The 23,205-nt window shown below is 39.6% G+C and overlaps 1 protein-coding gene across 2 annotated transcripts in view; it reads right to left on the reverse strand.

Moving 5' to 3' along the window:
- The window catches only part of LOC149310567 (extracellular tyrosine-protein kinase PKDCC-like), a 141,195-nt gene that overhangs the window by 84,908 nt on the left and 33,082 nt on the right, over positions 1 to 23,205 (reverse strand). For both annotated transcript variants that reach the window (XR_016281683.1, XM_089529200.1), the window contains exons 4-5: positions 13,504 to 13,583; positions 10,772 to 10,879 (exon numbers count right to left, since the gene is read on the reverse strand). Coding sequence is in view for 1 of the 2 variants with exons in the window: in XM_089529200.1 (XP_089385326.1) it covers positions 10,772 to 10,879; positions 13,504 to 13,583 (188 nt within the window). In the remaining variant the exon portion in view is untranslated. The remainder of the gene's footprint in view (positions 1 to 10,771; positions 10,880 to 13,503; positions 13,584 to 23,205) is intronic.

Consider the following 23,205-nt stretch of genomic DNA (forward strand, 5'->3'; position numbering starts at 1 on the left):
ATTCTAACACTGCAAACCTGCTTATGACAAACTTGGGACATGTTTTAAGCAGTTGTGTAGTAGCTTCTCTCTACCTTAAGGAATAATGAAAAAACATTTTGTTAAAATAGATTGAAGGAGGGAAGTTACCCAAGAGATTTCATCCATCCCAGTTTTAAGAATTTCCATCTCTATATAAGCCTGAGTATTACCTACATTACCACATGTGTAAATTTTCCTGACACCACTGTCATCTTCAAAACTGTCTGTCTTCAGACCACCCTATACAGGAAGCCAAGTGAGCAGTACAAATACCTCCCTGCCAGTATTTACCACCTTGGCAATATAAAGACATTCATTGTATGTAGCCAAGCCATATGTTACAACATATCTGCATAGATCTAAAGAGTGGGATCACAGAGTTGGAAAGACACCCCAGGTCCAACCCCCATATTCATACAGTCCACATATACACCATTTTCATCTAGTAATTAACTAGATAAACTAAGATTGGCTTACTTTAATCTGTGCTACAAAGCTTATCTAGTGTTGGACAGATTTCAAAAATATGATCAATGCCTCAGGCATTACTTCTTTTTGAGTGAGAATTCTAGTATTAGAGAGAAAGCCCACCTCAGGAAATTCCAAGTTACTGTTACAAAGCATCTGAGCAATTTAATAGCACATTTGTGTGTGAATGCATGAGTATTATATCTATGTGCACCATTCTAATAAATAATAAATATTTTTTAATCTTCTATGCTAAACTAACACAAGCAAAAAATATAAATACAGAGATATCAAATAATAATTTGGCAGCTTAGTTCCATGTTCGTTGTTGCATGCCTTCAAGCTATTCCCAATCTGTGGAAAGCCTAAGGTGAATCTTTGAAAGATTTGTTCAGCAAGGGTTTGTCATTGCCTTCGTCTGAGGCTGAGAGTGTAACTTAACCAAGGTGACCCAGTGACCACATCCTGGTTTCCCAAAGTCCTAGTCCAACACTCAAACCACTACAGCACTTTTGCTGTCTAAAAAGTTATGTGCCTTGAAGTCAATTCTGACTTGTGATGATGCTATCACACGGTTTTCTTGGAAAATGTTATTCAGCCATTGCTTTCTTCTCAGACTTGGAGAATGTGACTTGCTCAATGTTACTGCAGGGTTTCTACAGCTAACACATCCTTTGCACACCTTCCACTCACCCTCAGAGTTTGGAAAGTTATCACCAAACAGTGAAACCTTTATTGACCAGTCAAAATGCATTTGCATTTGCAACAGGACTCTCCTTTTCCAATCCAATCTGTCTCCATTTCTGTTAGGCCACAGGCCTCTTGTAGGCAGAGGACAATGGTTTTTTCAAGAAGCCTCCATGTTTTTGCACCAGGGGTAATTTGGTAGGTGTAGAGGTAAAACATGCTAATCCAGTCCAAATTTAAGAAGAAAAAATTGTTTTACCTTGGTTCAATGTCCCAGTCCACTGGCTTGTTCTTTAGGGTTCCCCTGTTGTAGCTACAATGTGGTATCTCACAATCCAGAAAATATGCAGAGGTAGCTGTGTTACTTTTACTCATGTTGATGTTGTTGTGTGCCTTCAAGTCATTTTTGACTTATCGTGACCCTGAGGCAAACCTCTCATGAGATTTTTTCAGGCAAGTTTTGTTCAGAAGAGGTTTGCCATTGCCTTCCCCTGAGGCTGAGAGCATGAGACTTTCCCAAGATCACCCAGAGGGTTTCATGGCCAAGAGGGAAATCAAACCCTCATCTCAAGGGTCTTAGATTGTACACCATAGGCAGGTTTACTCTTTTATATTTATTGTTTTTATGTACAGCGCTGTGCAAATCTACAGCGCTATATATAATAATAATAATAATAATAATAATAATAATAATAAGGGTCATAGTCTCAAACCACTATGCACAGTGTACACTGTTTAAAATGTTAAAAGTAAAAGTACAAAGTAGCCCGTGGCTATTACTCAATGATTATGGAAGCAAGCATATTGTTGCACTGCTCATTACTTTTCAATTGGATTCTGTTACTTTTTTTGAAGAAAACACCATTAGGAATAATAAAATAATGTGTTGGAAAATCAAGTATTATCTCTTACCGTGCCCTGCTTCATTGCCGTTAAGAGCAGTTGGAGATTTTAGACAGTATAGGACAGTGATTCCCAAACTTTGGTCCTCCAGCTGTTTTGGGCTTCAACACCCAGAAGTTCCAGCCAGTTTGGCCCAAAGTTGGGAATTCTGGAAGCTGAAGTGAAAATCATCTGCAAGACCAACGTTTGGGAATCACTGATATAGTGCCTTCTCTGTACGCCTATATTAATTCTAAGTTCTTTAGCTCTGTTTTTCCCATTTGCTCATCTATCTATCGCAATGCATGGTCATAAATACTTTGTGTATCTAAGCAAGCCAACCATGTGACCTGAGATACTTCTAGGGTGAGTAATTATCTTTAAAAATGCCCCCTTCTCTATCTAATCTTTCCTTTTTTATAATTCTTTGTCCTTCATTTCAAGATGGTGAGTTAAAATTTTAAGATCACTGGAGTTCTTCCTTTTATTTCTAATCTTTCTATTTGCTACTTAGGATGCAGGTACACATGCTCTCATTCTTAGAAGATGGCAATGGCAAACACCCTCTGAAGAAATTTGCCAAGGAAACCCCACAACAGATTCACCTTGGAGTCAGAAATGACTTGAAGGCACACAGTGACAAAAACATTTGGTAAATATACTGAAGGAAGGTGTTTCTACAGATCCAATCTTCATATTTCTTTCCCCAAAGGGTTAACAATCTGCCATATAATCCTTTTCCCCCCTCACAGAATGGAATAGAACTTTTTTAAAAATCCTCTCAAAATAACATTATGTACAAGGTAACTTCAAATGTTAACAAGAAATTGTTACTAATTACACCAATAAAGTTATGTTACTTTTTGGGGGGGAAAATCTGGCTTTGCTATATCCTCATTATTAAAAAAAAAAAAGTAACTACTGTAGTTACAGGCACTAGTGCTACTTGTACTAAGTACTTCTAACCTCTGTCCACTACTCCTTTTACCATTGGTAAAAAAATGAGATGCCCTAGACCACCCACTGAGAGCCAGCATGGCATAGTGGTTTCAGTGTTGGACTATGACTCAGGAGACCAGAGTTCGACTCCCAATTCAGCCATGAAACCCAGTGGGTGACCTTGGGCAAGTCACACTCTCTCAGCCTCAGGTGAAGGCAATGGCAAACCTCATCTGAATAAATCATGCCAAGAAAATCCCATGATAGGTTCATCACGTCGGGAACAACTTGAAGGCACACAAAAACAAGGCCACCCACTTAGTTCACAACTGAACAAAAGTATGGAGTCAAAGTCCAGTATGTTGTCATTTGGACCACACCGGCTGACAATGGGCAGGATACTCAGTGGAGGAAAAAAACGCAGTGTTATTTGTGCTCTGCTCTGCTCTGCTTCGGCTGGCTAGAGCAAAACTAAAGGAGGGGAGTAGAGAGCAGGCCAGCCAATGGAAGAAACATACGCCCCCTGAAACAAGTTCCACAGACTGGAAGACAAGGCCCTGGGGATCCATAAACCCGTCAGCACATGCTAGAAGCCTTGACACACAGCACAGATCTATGAAAACTATTAGACAAACAGAAAAAGATGCTGGCTGTCATGGCTTCTTGCGAATTAGGCCCATTTGAAACAAGAGCTTTATTGCAAACCAATAAATAACACAAAAAGCCTATGGCAAGAGTGCCTCTTTGGCCCCACAGAAAACTATTCTACCCACACTGGTAACTAAGTACATAGAAGAGGTGAACTGAGACACTGGCTTGTAAGTTGGGAAATTTTACAAGCAAATACAGGAGATAAGGGAGGAGATGTGGTCAGGGACTTCAAGCTAATGAATTAGGGTTCAGAATGAGCCACCAAACCTTCACCAAACTGATGATGATGATTCGGCCAATAGGTAGTGTTTCCTCTCCTCTTTCCCCTCTCCTACAGGAACTGGATTCTAGTGACTTAGTATTTCTTCTATTCTTCGCTTTTGAATAATATTTAGGAGGACTCCCTGGATTACTGACAGGTTTGGAAATCTGGGTATGTTTTGTTTTCTTTCTTACCAAATTCTGAAGTCTGCTAAATTGGAGCCATGAAATGAGAAGACTCTCTGCAGTAATTCACATTATAAAAAGGTCAAAATGCTGCTCAATTTCCTGACTAACGGATTTAAAACCTATAAATAATTTGCTTAATAAGATAATAGTGCCAATAAATTTGCACATTCACATAGAGAAGTGCACATGTGCACACAGATAAGATTTGACTGGGCAAGGGTTATGGGGTGCTACCGTAATATCACATAATAATGACATTTCCCCCCCATATGTAGGGCCATATTGATCCAATGCCTTCAAATTTCAAACTATATTTATAAGTATCAAACCATCATTATTATCTCTATATTCTGATAATCCTGGACACATTCTGCATTAGCTAACGCTTGCTTGATATCAGTGTGAGATGACAACTACAAACCAAGCCACATATTCAGAATTATTTCACATTGATAGCTCTAAGGTTTAGAAGGCTCCTCTCAACAGGATGCTCACCTCCTCACCATAACCACCACTGTTGGGTCCCTGTGAATATCTGAAGAGAAAGAAGTCTTCAGATGTGAACATAACTCAGATCAGAAACTAGAAACTAAATTAAGGCTGTAATCCTAAACACGCTTGCTTGAAAGTGAACACAGTGATTCTTACTTCAGAGAATATTGTGTAGGATTTGAGTCTTCATGAGAAATATGCTGTTACAGTCAGCCCTTCATATCCACCGATTCTTTATCCATGGATTTAACATCCACAGCTTGAAAATATTTTAAAAAGTTATAAATTGCAGAAAGCAAAACTTGATTTTGCTATTTTATATAAAGGACACCATTTTACTATGCCATTGTATTTAATGGGACTTGAGCATCCAGATTTTGGTATCCATGGGGTGCTGGAATTAAATGCCAGCTGATACCAAGGGACCACTATATTTCTTTTTCAAAAATATTTTGGGACAAAGCACATTTAGCTCCCCATTCCACTTTCTTTCTCAGTGCCCCCCCCCCCTTTCACTACATGATAAAATACTTCTTGTTTTGTTATGTGTCTCCAAGTTGACTTTGACCCTATCAGAGGGTTTTCTTGGCAATTTGTTCAGATAAGATTTGCAACTGCTCTCATTTGAGGCTGAGAGAGTATAATTGCCCAAAGTCATCCAGTGGGTTTCCAGAACTGAGTGGAAATTTGAATCCTGGCCTCCCAGAGTTCTAGCCCAACACTGAAACAACTACACCACACTGAACTGCTCTACTTAGTTTAGTATAATACCTCTTCTTATTTACTTATTTATATTACCAGTCAGCCCACCATATCCATGGATTCCTTATCTACGTGGGAAGATTTTCACTTCAACCATCCATGGCTTGAAAATATGCCCCCCCCCAAAAAAAAAAATCCCTGCAAAACACCTTGATTTTGCCATTTTATATAGGAGACACCATTTTACTATGCGACTGTATATAATGGGACTTGAGCATTCACAGATTTTGATATCCATAAAGATCTTGCAATCAAACCCCAGCAGATGCCAAGATGCCTGCTTATAAAACAATTTGTCCATCTATTCATGTCTACAGTCTATTGCAGGGGCCTTCTGGAGCAGAAAGCACACTGCTTGTGGCAATGCTGGCTGTGTTTGGTCTTGGCTGAGGCTCAGCAACTGACACAAAGAGAAACACACTCTCTGAACATAGAATCATAGAGTTAGAAGAGACCACAAAGGCCATCCAGTCCAATCTCCTGCCATGCAGGAAATCTCAATGAAAGCATAACTGACAGATGGCCATCCAGCCTCTGTTTAAAGACCTCCAAGGAAGGAGACTACACCACACTCTGAGGGAGTGTGTTCCACTGTCGAACAGCGCTTACTGTCTCACACACACACCTTCCTTCCTCTTTCTGAGACATCTCAGCACAGATATGCACATTCCCCTATGCATGCACAGAGCAGAGTGGTACCAACAGTTAGCAGAAAAGAAATTCCGTGAAACTTCATGTCAGTCTGAGCCATCCCCTAAATAAATGCATGCATACACAAATATCCATCTCACCATGAAGATGCCAGGAATTGTTGACTACTGGTGAAAGCAACACCCACCACCAGTGATTTCCACTAAGATGGCTGCTTCTCCCTCACTTCTATCAGCAGAAAACCATCAATCTTAACAGCAGGACACTTTAGGGTTGTACAAAGTTTTTCACTCTCCCACCACTTAGTGATCCTGCTGAGCCCATTGTTCAGGAAAATGCAAATAGCAACACTGGACTAGTAGTTTTTCCCACTGATGACCTGGAGGATTGGGAAAACATGAGCAGGGACACACACCCAATCCAGTGCAACTAAGGACTGTGGGGAGTCATAAGGAGAGGTTTTTTCCCTGTACCTGTTCCCTGCAACATTTTACAGATGAAAACTGGGACACATGTGATCAAGCTACATCAAAGTGTACTATGATGGGGAAAGTTATGAATGAGGAAGATCAGACAATCTGGGAAATGCTGCAGCAGTTTCCTTTTGCCAGAGTCTTCTGGGAAGGACAAGGTTCTGTCTCTCCTTTCCTCTTCTTCTGCTGCTTTTGCACTTTGAATTCAGCTTGCACTAATGCAAGTAAGCTGAGGACAAAGAGGAAAAGTGGGAGGGAGAAAGAGGAACAGGGACATTTTAAAGGTAGCTGGAAAATGGGATAACAGAGGATTAAAAAAATTCCCACCCTTACCAAAGTAGGACAGTTGGAGAGTATGCATCTGGATGATGCTGACATAGTTAACCTAGTAAACTTGCGCATACAAAGGCTAAATGTTCTCAATGAGCTCCTTCCTGCCTTATTTCTGATGGCTGGATCAGAGAAACACGCATGCCTACCTCACCTTGCCCCACTCAAGACTGAGTCACATAAATAAACTCCTGGATGACAATGTAATACAAATTAAGTAAAACAGGCTGTGGTTTCCTCCTTTAAATTGTTTGAGTCACCCTCAGTCTGATTTTAATCAGTCCTAATGATCATTTATTGCAGCCACAGCTGCCAGATTTATTTATTTATTTTCACTTTTTAAAAAAAGTACTAACTGTAGCTACCAGTTGGAAAACTGCCCAGTCTTCTTCTCCAGTTATCACCTCTAGATATAGTCAGGGACACAGCTTCAGGAATGTGTGTCCCTGACAAAGTAACCTTTCCATTCTCTCTCCATTCTGTTTGTTGTGAAAGTAAAATTTAAAATGGCAACAGGAGACTCCAAAGATGAAAGAACTGGAAGCTGTTCACATTTCTGTGGAATTTCTCATATGGGGGGAGGGAGGAATTGGGGGTTTACACCCCCAATTGGAGGTTTATCCCAGGAAAGTCACACGATCGCAGGAAGATTTCATACACATTGCGATTAAAGAGGACTTATCCCAGCAATAACCAGGTAATAACCAGCAATAAATAATTCATGGGATTTTCCTGTGAATGATTTGTTGCTGGTTATTACCTGGTTATTGTTAGGATAAGACCTCTGTAATTGCGATGTCGTGTGAAAATCTTCAGCACAATTGCACAATGTTCATAGGATAATGACAGTTTAAACCCTAGCTTTTCCCCAATTTTACCCATGTGGTAAAGTTCTGTGTAGAACAGAACAAGATTATATTGAAGAGCACAAACTTATGTCTGTTTCCTTCAGATAAAAGTGTAGTAGAATTTGATCTAAAAGCTCATAGGAGTTACCCTGATGTGTGTGTGTTGTGCGTCTTCATGTTTCTGACTAATGGTGACCCTAAGGTGAATTTAACATGGGAGTTTCTTGTCAAGATTTGTTCAGAGGAGGTTTGTCATTGCCTTCTCCTGAGGCTGAGAGCATGTGACTTACCCAAGGTCACCCAATGGGTTTCATGGCTGAGTGGGAACTGAACCCTGATCACCAGAATCATAGTCCAACACTCAAACCACTATGCCATACTGGCTCTACACTACAAACACTCTAACTAACCTGAGCAAAAAGGATACAATACCTGTTCCAAGGCAGCTTAAAACCAAAAAATCCCTTATTAGGTGAAACTGCTCTGCTAATGGGAAATAATAATAAATAAAATGAAGGACAGCAAAAGGAGGGGATGGGAAGAGAAGGATGCAAAGAGAAAGAGGGGATTACTCTGCACAAATGTACTGGGATGCAATTGTGTTTTGTTTTCAGCTAAGGTTAAACCATCCAACCTAAAATCACAGATGTACTGTACAATCACGCACTGTTGCTGCAACAGATTTATCACAGTCAGGTGTTTCATTCTCTGTTTCCATGAGACTGACTGTGTATTTCAGAAGTTATTTCTTTTATGAGTTCAAGGGAGTATACTAATGTATTGAAAATACTTATACATGGGAGTGGCCTTGGCCAGATGTCAAAAGGCAAATGAGAACAGCAAATGTCTTACCTTCCCCCCCCCCCCCCACACACACACCTACAACCTTCCTCTGGCATATGGCAGAGGTAGGCAAAGTGCAGTTTGAGTGACCCAAGAATAAGGCAATCAATTCCTGTTTCTGAAACCTGCTTGTCTCCATCTGAAAACAGTGAATTCCTCCTCTGCACAATTTTTGGAGTCCGCTCTGTTGCCACAAACAACACTGTGGGGAAAAGGGAAGCTCTCTAAGGGATTGAAATGCCAGGCAAACATAATGCCTTCTGGTGGCGCAGTGGTTAAATGGTTAAATGCCTGTACTGCAGCCATTCACTCAAGACCACAAGGTTGCGAGTTCAAGACCAGCAAAAGGGCCCAAGCTCGACTCAGGCTTGCATCCTTCCGAGGTCACTAAAATGAGTACCCAGACTGTTGGGGGCAAATTAGCTTACTTGCTAATTAGCTTACTTGCTGTTCACCGCTATGATCTTTGGAATAGCGGTATATAAATAAAACAAATTATTATTAAATTAATTATTAAAACCCTAGGAGGAGCAAAACACTTTATAGGAACACACTGATCAGGTTGACCATTAGTCCTTTTGTTCCATTTTTCAGAAAAGCCCAGTTATAATGAAGGGAAGGGAGGGGAGGGCAATGCTAGTTGGTGTTTTGTCATTAAACAGCAAAAGTGCTTTGACAGTTTCCCTTTGGAGAAGGGAGACAGCTCAGTGGTAGAATACATCTTTAGCATGCTGAGGATTCTAGGTTCAGTCCCCAACATCTCCAAGTTGGGCCATAAAAGTCTTATGTCTGAACGTCTGGGGAAATGCTACCAGTCTATGTCAGTACAGAGTGAGATGAGACAATACTCTGACTTGTTCTAAGGTAGCTTTTGTTTATGTCCTAGGGTACTGGCATGTCAAATGATATATGGAATATATAAAACTGGGTGGTACCCATTAGTCACTTGTTGAACTGTAGAATAAAGTGAATAATAAATAAATCTGAGCTTTGATTTTTTTTTAATGACCACTGGTTCCAGCATTAATAAACCATTAAAACATTTTAACACAGTATCATTTCAAACAATACAGCATTCAGATACCAACCTTTGATAATGGGGTGATTTATGATTCCAGAAAAACACACATGACTATTAAAGCTCCCCACACACCCACACCCACATATGCTTTGTTTCTGTGTCACTAAAGCAAAGTCCAAAGTAAAATATAATTTATGACACTATAAAATGTTTTACAACCAAAGCACAGTGAAAGCTTAAGACCCAAGTCATTCTGTAACACGACCAAGATTTATCTTGTTAACATTTATTTAAGAGATGGCTCAGAGTGACAAGATGTTTCATGGAGTTGTTTTTTTCCTGCTAACTGTTGGTACCACTCTCCTCTGTACAGTCGCACTATCTCTCTCAGAAACAGTTCAAACTTGATTCTACAGTTCTTGCATGCATTGGTGGATTTTTTTTTTTAAGTTATTTCTCTTAGACAAACAACCACAACAATGCCACTCTGGGAATCTTCTTGGCTGAAGAGGATCTTCAGCCAAGGAAATTCCTAGAGTGGAATTGTTGTTGTTGTTTGTCTTCACACCATTTTTCACTTATGATGGCTCTAAGGTGAAACCTTTATGGGGTTGCCATAAGTCGCATAAAGCTAACCTATAAAACATATAACCAGCATTTTGAATTGTGCCTGGAAATGGGCTGACAGTCAGTGGAGGTGTTACAGCAAGGGAGTTGCTCCCTGTAACCAGCACATTTATTTGCTGTATATGCTTTATATGTGCAGGCACTGTATATGTGCAGTAGTGTATATGTGTAGATGTTCTTCTTCCAATTTTCCAATTAAATGAAATGTAAAAACAATCATGTAGAATTCTGCACTTGGCTGAACTGATGCCAGAGTAAAGCAAACCACACCTAGTCAGGCACATTTTCAGTTGTGTGTTTAATGAAATCTTACATTATTTGTGTTTTTTTCTGAGAACAGCCCTAGAGAAACTGAGGGAAATACCTTAAAATTAGGTAGGAAAAGGATGAGAGAAAATGTCTTGAGTAATTGAATTCAAGGTGACTTCCATCATCATCACCATCAATGGTGCTACTATTCACTTTATATCCTGCCAATAAAGGAACCAAGAGGAAACTTTTCCTAGAGACTCTTCAAACCTGGAGCTTCCATGCTCCCAACAGCTATTCAGTTGTCTTGTTAGTTTTGTATAAGTATGCACGTCTCTCATTTTCAGTTTGTGACAGAATTTTCTACATTTCTATACCTGATTTGGGAGTTCGAGTGGTGTTCTGGAGATACAGGCCACTCTTGTATAAATGCAAGACTCTTTCAAGATGAGCAGCTGTTTCATCTATTCCCCACTGAAGTTCCCCTGTAATAAAGAAAGAAATAGAATGATTACCAGAGAAGAAGAATCCTCACACACAAGGAAAGAGATGGCAGCTACGGGGGTTTTAGTGGTAATTATTACAGCAACTAATGTGGAGCAAAAAGCAGAGGTAGGGGACATTGGAAGGGGACAAAACAAATGACAGAACAGTTATTAAATCATGACTTCTACATTGGCTTTCTCCAAAGGGCTCAAAACAGTAAGCATGCAGTTTTCCTAATCCACTTTCATACCAATTCTGTGAAGTGAGGCTGCTGCCACACTGTAGAATTAATGCTGTTTGACATCGCTTTAACTGCCATGGCTCTACCCTATGAAATCCTGGGATTATTTATTTATTTATTTATTTTGGTCTCACCAGCGTTCTCTGACAGAGAAGGTTAAATAACTCATAAAAGTACAAATTCCAGAATTCCATAGCATCAAATCATGGCAGTTAAAGTGGTATCAAACTGCATAAATACTGCAATTTAGATGCTACCCAAAGATGGCAAGGTACTCAAAAATCATATTTCCAACTCTTTATTTCCTAGTCCAGTTGTTCTCAGATTCCAGTGCTCCAGAGACTTCAACACACAATAGTTCTAGCCAATGTAGGCAATGTAGGCATTCCACATGTAAAAATCCCAAACATTTGGAGGACCAAAGCTTTTAGAAGCACAATACTACAGCGCAGTCCCCTAGTGAGCCAATACAGTAGGCCAAAACTACCTCAAGGTTAAATTCTTAATCTGGGGTTATTTCAAAATTCTGCCAGAAATACAGTGGACCCTGTATTTACACGGGGGATCTGTTCCGGATCCCCCCCAACGTATGCTCGCGCCCCATAGGAAACAATGGGGTGTGTGCATGCGGTGGTGGTGCAGCACGTGTGCGCAGGTGCACACACCATTGTTTATATTGTCACATGGCTTCCGTGTAAGCAGGAAGCTGCGTATAGTGTGCCTGCGTATGGGGTAGGCACACTGTACATGCCAACAATTCTGATATCACCAGGATTGTTATTTGAATAAGATTTCTTAAGCCCAAATGCACATATTCATCTTTTGTTATAAATTTTTTTCCCATTGCCAACCTCCCTTTCTTATTTCTCTCATTTAGATTATATGCTGGGGAGGTAGAGAGAGATCTGTTATCATGCTAAATTATAAAACCAGGACAGGGAGGTCAGACTGGATCGATATCTGGGTGATCTGCAGTAGAATCACAAAGAATTTTGGATTCTCTGTCATTTTATTACTAGCAGCAACAAAATAACTCCCCTGAACTCTAAATTACTTTAAAGAATAATGAAGAAAGTCTGCAGCAGGAACAAAAACAGACAAATATTACTGGACTACAACTCCCATCCACCCTGATCACTAACCATGCTGTCTGAGACTGATGGATATTGTAGTCCTACATAGGGTGGCCATTAGTCAGGGCCTCCAAACCAGGACAAATGTAGGACAAAATTTTCAAATATAGGACCTATTTTTTTGGGGTCCTACATTTGAAAAAGAGCCTCGCTGAGGGGAGGATTCCTTCTGCGCTTGGGCTCCGTTCACGGAGCCCAAGCGCAGAAGGAATCCACCCCCAGGGAGGCATTCTTTTCCCCTTGGACTCCGTTTTTGCCAACGGAGCTCAAGGGGAAAAGAATCCCTCCGCTCAGCGAGGATTCCTTCTCCGCTTGGGTTCCGTGAACGGAGCCCAAGCGGAGAAGGAATCCGCTCCCTTTCCCAGCCTCTGTGGAGGCTTGGCCTTCACAGAGGCCGGGAAAGAGGGAGGAGAGTGCCCGCGATCGCGGCGATCGCGGGCGGCCCCCTCCCTTTCCCGGCCTCTGAGGAGGCTTGGCCTTCACAGAGGCCGGGAAAGAGGGAGCAGAGCCAGGCCGCCTCCCTCGGCAGAGGAGGCCAAGCAGGGAAGGGGCCTCGCTCATGCGAGGCTCCTTTCCTTGCCTGGCGCCCGTCGCAGGGGGGGTGTCCCGGGGCGGGGCCAAACTGGGGCGGGACCGTGCAGACCCGCCCCAAACCGGGAAAGTCCCGCCCCCAGGCAGGATATGGCATCCCTAGTCCTACAATATGTAAAAACAATAAATCCTCATTCCTGTCTTAAGACAGTCAGGAGTAGACTATTGTGGATCATGGTGGACAAAGCATGGGCTTTGGGCTGCATGGGCCCACTCAAGGCCTTTTTCCACCCGAATGCCTCCAGATTCCCCTCTAACAAGTACACATACATGCACATGCACACATTTTGAAAAAAGTAGTGTTTGCAGCTTCAAAGAGGGCACATGGTCCACAAATCCCCAGGGAAACTTTCCCCAATTTTTTATTAGTTTTTCCTCTCTTCTTCTGATTTCAGGCCATGGTGCTGTCTGTGGTGGATTATCAGGACCAACACCTAGCACCCAATCCAAAAGAAACTGGCCTGGTATAGAAAGAATGTGCCAGTTCTGATTCTTTGACTCTAGACAAACACCTAGAATCAGAATTCTTTTATTCTCAGTGCACACCTTTTGCAAGACCCACAGATTTAATGAGACAGTTTGGTTTTATTAAATGCTTCAGAGTTTGGGAATGTTAATTTTTTGGATTATATATCCCAGAATTTTCTTCTGTTCCTACCTGTGGCATTGACTATCACATCCAGCATTGGTCTCAGGGAGGAAGGGGCACTGTGCGGCAGAAGATAGGTAAAGAAAAACCTACAAAGAAGTGAAACTTGTTAGGTTTATGAGAGTTTGCTAACCGCTGAACAACATACATGAATAGTAAAATTCCAGTAATTTACAAGTCTCTGAGTTATGCAGGAAATAGAATCATTTCTATAATTAAATATATAGCTGCAACTATATTCACACAGCTGCTTGGTACAGTTTAGACAGAGCTGCTTTGCACAAGTCTACCTTGTAACTATCTGTAAATATTTTATGAATGTAGAGATTTGCTCTAAAAGGCCCATGGATTTGGCCTGTTTGCAAAGCTGTCTGTCTCTGCTTCAACAAGATTTGGGGGTGGTTGTTTTTTTTAAGGACTCTAAATTCAAAACCTCATCCTCACTTCCAATCTGAAAAGCAACCAACCAGATCTTTACACATAAAATCCCTAATAATTTTAGAGCTTCAAAACACAGAAGTGAGGGACAGTATACTGAAAAAAAAAAGATTTAGGAGAGATGGAAGAGAACAATCAAAATGCTGCAGGAGCATGACTTCAAGAAGAAACACTGGATTTTGAACTATGCATCAAATATGTGAACTGAGACACATTTTTTTTTTAATTTACGACCCAAAGGTGCATCAGACAATGCTTTTATAAGTAAAATTACAAGTTCCCCATAACTGTCCTTCATGTTAAAAGAGGGAAGGGAAGCTCAGCATATTCAAGTCTTTAGAATCTGCAGTTTGCAGAGATCTCAAGATGGACTGCAGAGAAATTAAACACATAAAACTAAACAAGCTCATAATTCTTAAAAACTGCTAGGATAAAGAGATCCCTATAGCTTCTGCTAAGCTACATCCTTGTCAATTGTGGACGAAGAACATTTTCTTCCTCCACAGCTAGTATGAAATCCCAGTGGAGTGGTAGAAAAGGAGTGGAATGATCCATTCATCCTCCACCAACCCACTCACTTGCCTGTATAGAATATTCCTGGTTGCTTTACATAAGCATAGTCTTTTGACATTTTGCTGCACAAGGCAAAGTTCCAAATGGCTTATCTCTTCAAATGAAGGTGCATATTGCCTAAAGCCACTCAAATTCCTGGAGCACACAATGGAAAAATAGCAAAAGTGCCTCACTTCTATCTGGCAGTAATAATACAATAAGAGAAATTTAAATCCTCCAGGGCTAGCAAATTTCTCACTTGCCTTGGAGACAATTTCATTGTCCAGCTATTTTAGATCTGATCCTAACCAACAAGGATGACTTGGTTAATGAAGTGCAAGTGGTGGGATCCTTTGGTAGAAGTGACCATGTTCTCCTAGAGTTTGTTATACAGTGGAAAGGAGAAGCCAGGCATAGTCAGACACGCATCCTAGACTTTAGAAGAGCAGATTTTGGTAAACTTAGAGAAATACTGGAGGTGATCCCATGGTCAGAAATAGTAAAAGAGAAGGGAGTTCAGGATGAATGGCAGTTTCTCAAAGGAGATATACTGAAGGCACAGTTTCAAACAGTTCCAGTGAGAAACAAAAAGGGGAGATGTCTCACGAAACCAGGATGGATGACTAAGGAACTTTCAACTGAGCTAAGTTTTAAACGGAACATGTATAAGAAATGGAAAAATTGGGAAATCACCAAAGAGGAATTCAAACAAATAGCAAGCACATGTAGGGGTAAAGTCAGAAAAGCTAAAGCACAGAATGAACTCAGGCTTGCTAGAGAGGTTAAGAACAATAAAAAGGGCTTTTTTGGATATGTCCGCAGCAAAAGGAAGAAGAAGGAAACGGTAGGGTCACTGCGTGGAGAAGGTGGGGAAATGCTAACAGAAGACAGAGAAAAGGCAGAATTACTCAACACCTTCTTTGCCTCAGTCTTCTCAGAAAAGGAAAAGGGTGCTCAACCTGAAGATAATGGAGCAGAGGACAGAATAGGGGAGTTTCAGTACAGAATAAGTAAGGAGATAGCACAGGAATACCTTGTTAATCTAAATGAATATAAATCTCCAGGACCAGATGAACTACATCCAAGGATATTAAAAGAACTGGCAAAAGTAATATCGGAGCCATTGGCAATAATCTTTGAGAACTCCTGGAGAACAGGAAAAGTCCCAGCAGACTGGAGGAGGGCAAACGTTGTCCCCATCTTCAAAAAGGTGAAAAGAGAGGATCCAAACAATTATCGACCAGTTAGTCTGACATCAATACCAGGAAAGATTCTAGAGCAGATCATTAAAAAGAGAGTCTGTGAACATCTAGAAGGCAATTCCATAATCACAAAAAGTCAACACGGGTTTCAGAGAAAGAAGTCATGCCAGACAAATCTAATCTCTTTCTTTGATAAAATTACTATCTTAATAGATGAAGGGAATGCTGTGGATATAGTATATCTTGATTTCAGTAAGGCTTTTCACAAGGTTCCCCATGACATTCTTGTAAACAAGCTTATAAAAAGTGGGATAGACAAGGCAACTGTTACATGGATTTGTAATTGGTTGACTGACCAAATACAAAGGGTGCTCAACAATGGCTCCTGTTCATCCTGGAGAGAAGTGACCAGTGGGGTCCCACAGGGCTCTGTCCTGGGCCCAGTACTATTCAACATCTTTATCAACGACTTGGATGACAGAATTGGGAGCATTCTTATCAAATTTGCAGATGACACCAAATTAGGAGGAGTAGCTAACACTCCAGAGGACAGGATCAACATTCAAGATGACCTGAATAATTCAATTCAAAAAGGATTTTGAAAAACTGGAACGTGTCCAAAGGAGGGCAAGCAAAATGGTGAAAGGTCTAGAAACTATGTCCTATGAGGAACGACTTAAGGAGCTGGGGATGTTTAGCCTGGAGAAGAGAAGGTTAAGAGGTGATATCATAGCCCTGTTTAAATACTTGAAGGGATGCCATACTGAGGAGGGAGCTGACTTGTTTTCACTTGCTCCAGAGACTAGGACCCGGAACAATGGATGCAAGCTACAGGAAAAGAGATTCCACCTCAACATTAGGAAGAACTTCCTGACAGTAAGGGCTGTCCGACAGTGGAACACACTCCCTCAGAGTGTAGTGGAGTCTCCTTCCTTGGAGGTCTTTAAACAGAGGCTAGATGGCCATCTGTCGGGGATGATTTGATTTGGATTTCCTGCATGGCAGGGGGTTGGACTAGATGGCCCTTGCGGTGTCTTCCAACTCTATGATTCTATGATTCTAAATAATTTGCCTGTCCATGTGACACCCAAAAATTTACTTTGTAAAACAGTCACCTGCCTAATGGACTATGGCTACCAGATGACTTGTTATCACACTAAGGGGCAAACAGGATTTAAATGAGAGTTAAACAGGAAATGTTGTGTAATAAACATCAAGCATTTCCTCTTGTTTAAATCCTGTTTGCCCCTTAAAAATGTTTGCACATTAAAAAAAAGAAAAGAAGAAAGAAAGAAAGAAAGGAAGGAAAAAAAAGAGAGAGAGAACTAATTAGAAAATAAAGTTAATAGCAGTATCAGTTAAGCAAAAGTCGATCCATAACTATGACATTAAAAATTACATCTTGGAATGTGAAAGGAATCAATGGAAAATACAAAAGAAGTATTATATTTCATCGGCTGGAAAAACTAAAAAGTGATATAATATGTATTCAGGAGATAAAGATAAGAGATAAAGACGTTCAATATATTAGAAACCCAAAATTGGGGAACTGCTTTTCATCGCTAAAGACTAAGAAGAAAAGAGGCATTTCAATTTATGTGAATAAAAAATATCATGCAAGAGAGATCTTTAAAGATGAAGAAGGAGAATTAATAGCGGTAGAAGTGGAGGTAAAAAATATGGTAATACTAATTGTGGGTATTTACGCACCATCAGAAAACAGAGAAAAATATTACACAAGATTACATGAGAGAATAAAAAAAACAGATTATACGAATATATTGCTTCTAGGTGATTTCAATGCAGTCCCGGAACCAAAAACAGACAGAAAATCAATTGGGGGTCAAGGAATTAGGAAACATCAAGGCAAACTACCACAATCCTTTTTTTAAATGACAGAAGAATTTAAATTATCCGATGTGTGGCAAGCTAAAAACAAGGAAGCTGAAGGGTTCACTTTTTTTTTCAGAAGCTCATAAGTCCTTCTCAAGATTAGACTTTTTCTTTGCATCCAGTACACTATTACCCTGGATCAATTATATGGAGATCCTGCCAGGTTGGGCTTCAGATCACAATCCAATCATGTTAGAGATAAAAGGGAAAAAATCGGAATATACTTGGAGACTTCAGACAGATATATTAAACAATAAGGAAAATCTGAAAAAGATCAAAGAAGCTACTAAATTGTACTTTAAAGAGAACAAAACTGAAAACATGAAAAATAACGTAATATGGGATGCAGGAAAAACTGTAATCAGGGGAGTATTAATGAAACTACAGTTTGAACAAAGAAGGAAAGAAAAAGAACAGGAAGGAAAATTAAATAAAGAACTAAAAGAAAAGGAGGAAGAATGGGGAAAAAAGGGGGATAAAAGACTGAAGAATCAAGTAGAAGATTTATGACAGAAATTAAAAATCTGAAATCTGAGAGAAGTGGAGAAAAAACTAAAAAGAGCTAGACAAACATTTTGAAAGTGGAAATAAAACTGGAAAATTCCTGGCGCAGAAGTTGAGAAAACAACAAGATAGAAGGCTTATTACAGAAATTCAAGAGAAAGGAGAAACAATAACAGAACAGAAAGAGATACAAAAGATATTCAAAGAATATTATGAGGAACTATACAAAGACTCAGGCAACAATGAAGAAGATAAGGAGGGAATATCTAAATATCTAGACGAACAGACAATAAGAAAACTTGAAGAACATCAAAGGACCATCCTAAACCAGGAATTTACAGAAGCTATCAGAAGAATGAAACCAAATAAAATGCCAGGTCCAGATGGCTTCCCAGCAGTATTCTATAAGAAACTGGAGGAAGAATTGTTAACACCACTAAAAGATACATTGAATAATATAGGAAAGGATGGCATCCCGAACACTTGGAAGGAAGCCTATATAAGTTTAATTCCAAAAGTTGAGAAAGACAGGACAGATAAAAGAAATTACAGACCGATCTCATTAATAAACGTCGATTACAAAATCTTTAGCTCTATAATAGCAGAAAGACTGAAAAAGATTTTAAAATCAGTGATCCACGAGGACCAGAATGGATTCTTACCTGGAAGAAATACGAGAACAAACATGAGAACAACGTTGAATATTATCGAATACTTTGAACAACACAACGAAAAGAAACTGGCTATGGTACTGCTAGATGCAGAGAAAGCATTCGATAAAGTAAAATGGTGATTTCTACTAGAAGTAATTAAGAAAATGAACATGGGGAAGAATTTTACAGAATGGATCCAAGCCATATATAAAGAACAGAGAGCAAGAATCATCATTAATGGGGAAATGACAGAAAACATCAAGATAGAAGGGGGAACAAGGCAGGGGTGCCCCCTGTCACCATTACTGTTTATTCTAGTCTTAGAAATCTTAAATACTCAAATAAGAGAAGAGGAATTAATCCAAGGAGTGCAAATGAAAGGATACTGTTGGAAAATGAAAGCATTTGCAGACGACATAATATATTATCTTGAAGACCCATTGAAGAGCATAGATCCACTGATCAACATAATTAATGAGTATGGTAAGAAGTCCAGTTTTAGTATAAATCAGAATAAGACAATAATACTAACAAAAAACATGTCTGAAACAAAAGAGAAGGAGCTAGAAAAAACATCTAGTTTTAAAATTTAAAAGAAAGCCAGGTACTTAGGAATTATGCTAACGACGAGAAACCTAGACCTTTACGAAAATAACTATGGGAAAAAGTGGATGGAGATAAAGAAAAAATTGGGAAAATGGAGTAAACTACGTCTGTCTATGGCAGGAAAAGTAGCGATCATTAAGATGAAGATACTACCAGAGCTACTATTCTTATTCCAGAATATACCAATAATAAACAATACAAAACATATAGACAAATGGCAAAAAGAGATAGCCAAATTCTTGTGGGAAGGAAAGAAACCCAGAATCGCATGGAAGATCTTGACAGATGACATTGAGAAAGGAGGCTTAGCACTACCCAATCTAAAAATCTACTTCCAAGCTGCATGTTTGCAATGGCTGGAAGATTGGGCAAGGCTAGAAGACGAGAAGCTGCTCTGTCTGGAGAGTACAAAGATGAGATTCGGGTTCCATGCTTTCATGTGGTACAACAAAGCAGGAGATAACAAAGACTTTATGCATCATATTATAAGGAAAGCTCTGATCAACACATGGGCGAAAGTCAAAGGAAGATTTTATAGAGAACTTCCAACATGGACCTCCCCACAAGAAGCTCTATTCAATAGAACAAGGAAAGATAGGACTACCCCATGGGTATCATATAAACAATTGACAACAGGAAAGGAAAATAAGGATTTAGGATTCAAAACTTTAGATCAAATAAAAGAAGAAAATATAGACATGGATTGGTTTTTATATAGACAGCTACGAGAAAGATATAAGATAAACTAGAAAAAGGGATTAAGGGGAAAAAAGAAGGAATAATAATAATAATAATAATAAATTTTATTTATACCCCGCCTTTCCAAAAAAAAATGATCAAGGCGGCTTACAAATGTTAAAAACAGTTACAATAGCATTTACAATACAAATTAAATTACAAATTTAATTACAAATTTACAAATTTAAATTACAGATCTTTTTTGATAAGAAGAAAGGACATATTGCCCGATACTATAAGTTGCTGAAAGATCAAGAAATGGAACAAGAGACAGTGAAAAATACTATGATTAAATGGGCGCAAAATATAGGAAAAGAGATCAGCTTGGAGAAATGGGAGAAAGCCGTGAAAGATTCAAATAAGTTTACATTATGTCAAGATTACAAAGACAATTTCTTCAAAATGTTCCATAGATGACATTTATCCCCAGAAAAACTTAAGAGAATATATAAAACATGCAACTCTGAATGCTGGAAGTGTAAAAAACCAGGAGCAGATTTCTACCACATGTGGTGGAAATGTGAGAGTGTGAAAAAATACTGGAGATCGATTCATGAATCAATGGAAAAGATGGTTCGAGAACCATTACCTTTTGATCCACTTTTTTTTCTATTAAACATGATTCCAGATCGTAACCCAAGTAAAGAAAAAAATTAAGAAACGCATTCTGTTGTACATGCTTACCACAGCTAGGATGACATATGCAAAGCAATGGAAAAAGGATGCAATCCCTTCAAAAGAGGACTGGATATATAAACTTAATGAGGCAATGGAGATGGACACGCTTACAATGTTGATGAGAGAAGAAGATAAAAATGAGGTAGAGATAGATTGGATGTGTGTGAGGAAACTTAAAAAGAGTTTAACCCATTAGAAGAATGTCCCTGGAAAGAACGGTATTAGTTGACAAACTTGTGATTATATAGAAAGAAGAACAATAAGACAAGTATGTTCATATTGGATATGGTAATACAGTGGATTCTATACATTAATAGAAATAGATAATAGTACTTACATAGCTAGACATGAATAAATATAAACTGAAGTGCAAGTTTTAAGAATAATATGATGGGGGAGGGGGAATGCCGAGGGTAACGAAAGAAAAAGTCTCACTTTGTGTTGGTATTTTTATCTTTTCTGAATTAATTGAGTGTAAATAAGGAATGTAATAATCTACTAAAACTGTAACTGTAATGTATTAATATACGATAAGTGTAACCGCACCAGAGTGCAGAATATAATGGAAGATAGTTAAAACAGAAGAAGTAACTGTAAAATAACAGAGCATGACTGGAAAATTATCAAGAAGAATATGGAGTGGAATAAGATTATGGGAAACATAGGCAGACAATTATTCAGGAAGTGGTTAATATATTGGGGGGGGGGGAACCACATAGAAGAACTTGTGAGTGTATGTGTGTAATTGTTTAAATGTAGGGTTGCCATTTCACGGTGGTGGGCGGGACTTTCCCGCCCCCTGGGGGGCGTGCCTGGTCCCGCCCCGCCCCCATTCCTGGGTGGCTGCCCAACTCTGAGCTCCCAGGGCTGCTGCCTGCCTTCTATAGCGTGCTGCCTATGCAGCTTGTCTGGAGCAGCAGCAGCAGGACGACTGAAACCAGCAGGGGTGGGGGCTGCTGCACTGCCCTGCCTCTATTGGCCAGCCCTCTGCTTCCTTATTTGGGCAACATCCAAGCAGGGAGGAATTTGCATTCAGGCAAGCTGCTTCCCTTCTTTCTCTTTCCCCTCCTTCTTTTCTTCTTGTTATTCCGTTTTTTTTCTCCTCCTCCTCTTCCCCTCCTCTTCCTCCTCTCCTTTTTCTTCCTTTCTTCCCCCTCCTCATCTTCTTTTTCTCTTTCTTCCTCTCTCTAAGCCCCCCTCCTCTTCTTCTCAGGGGTCCAGGGCTTCTCAAGGCTTTGCCCCCATTAGAAAAGAAAAAAGGCTTTGGATCTGTCCCATAAATCCCTCCTAAGTTGAGACATACCTGGGAAAAAGAGGGGGCGAGGGGTTTGTGGGGGTTGGAGGGGGCAAGGAAAAGGAGGAAGGGGGGAATTGCTAAGAAGGCTTGGGAGTGGGAAATGTAGTTTGCAGTGGCACAAGGGACTGCCTGTGATCTTGCAAATGCTATGGCTGCTTGGGAGTGAGAAATGTAGTTTTCAGTGGCACAAGGGACTGCCTGTGATCTTGCAAATGCTATGCCTGATTGGGAGTGGGAAATGTTCTTGTAGAATTGGGGGGGGGGGGTGTTTGGCCAGAACGAGAAGTACATTTCAGCCTTCTGTCTAGGAATAATGCCAAAATGTCCTCCATTTTGAGCATGCCTAAGAAACATGCATTTATATTAACATTTAAAAAAAAGTATCAATTTTTTCATGTGTCCTCCATTTTTAAAAAAACGTGTCCTACATTTGAAAATGTGGCCCTACATTTGTCCCGGTTTGGAGGTCCTGCCTTATGGCAACCCTATTTAAATGTAAAGGGTGGTGGTGGTTGTTATTTGTTTGTTTGTTTGTTATAAATGTGTAGGTAGTCTATGTTATGTTGTAGGATGATGTGAGGATTTTATTTATGGTTTGTAAAAAAATAAATAAATTTAAAAAATTTAAGAAAATTAATAAATCCTGTTTGCCCCCTAGCATGATAAAGCAATTAGACTAGACATTGTGAGATGTGCACTCAGTTTCAGGTTGCACTGAGGGCTGCTGGCACAAGTAAATGATTGTGGATTTTGATTTGAGGAGCTGAAAAGGGTTATCTTTTTAGATGATAACTGCCATGGATTCCCTGAGTACATGCTGGGCTTTCTGGGAATGTACAAATAATGATCCTTCTTCAACTCTGGGGACTGAAGCAGGTCATGGACTTGCATTACAGAGAACAAATCTCAGTTGAGTAGATCCTTTATTCTTTTAATCTCTTACAAGAGATCATGAATTTGTTTTAATATCTGTCTTTGTTTTAATATCTATCTGGTTTCATCTCTTTTTAGTATTACTATGTTTTTATACTGGGGGGAGGGATAGGGTTTTTTAGAATTTTAACTGTATCTTGTTTTATTGTTGTAATCTGCTTGGATTCCAAGTGATTAAGTGGAATATTAATAATAATAATAATAATAATAATAATAA

Source organism: Sceloporus occidentalis, unplaced genomic scaffold, assembly GCF_023333645.1.
Source record: "Sceloporus occidentalis isolate IW3139 unplaced genomic scaffold, rSceOcc1.0.p SCAF_6, whole genome shotgun sequence".
NCBI lineage: Eukaryota > Metazoa > Chordata > Lepidosauria > Squamata > Phrynosomatidae > Sceloporus > Sceloporus occidentalis.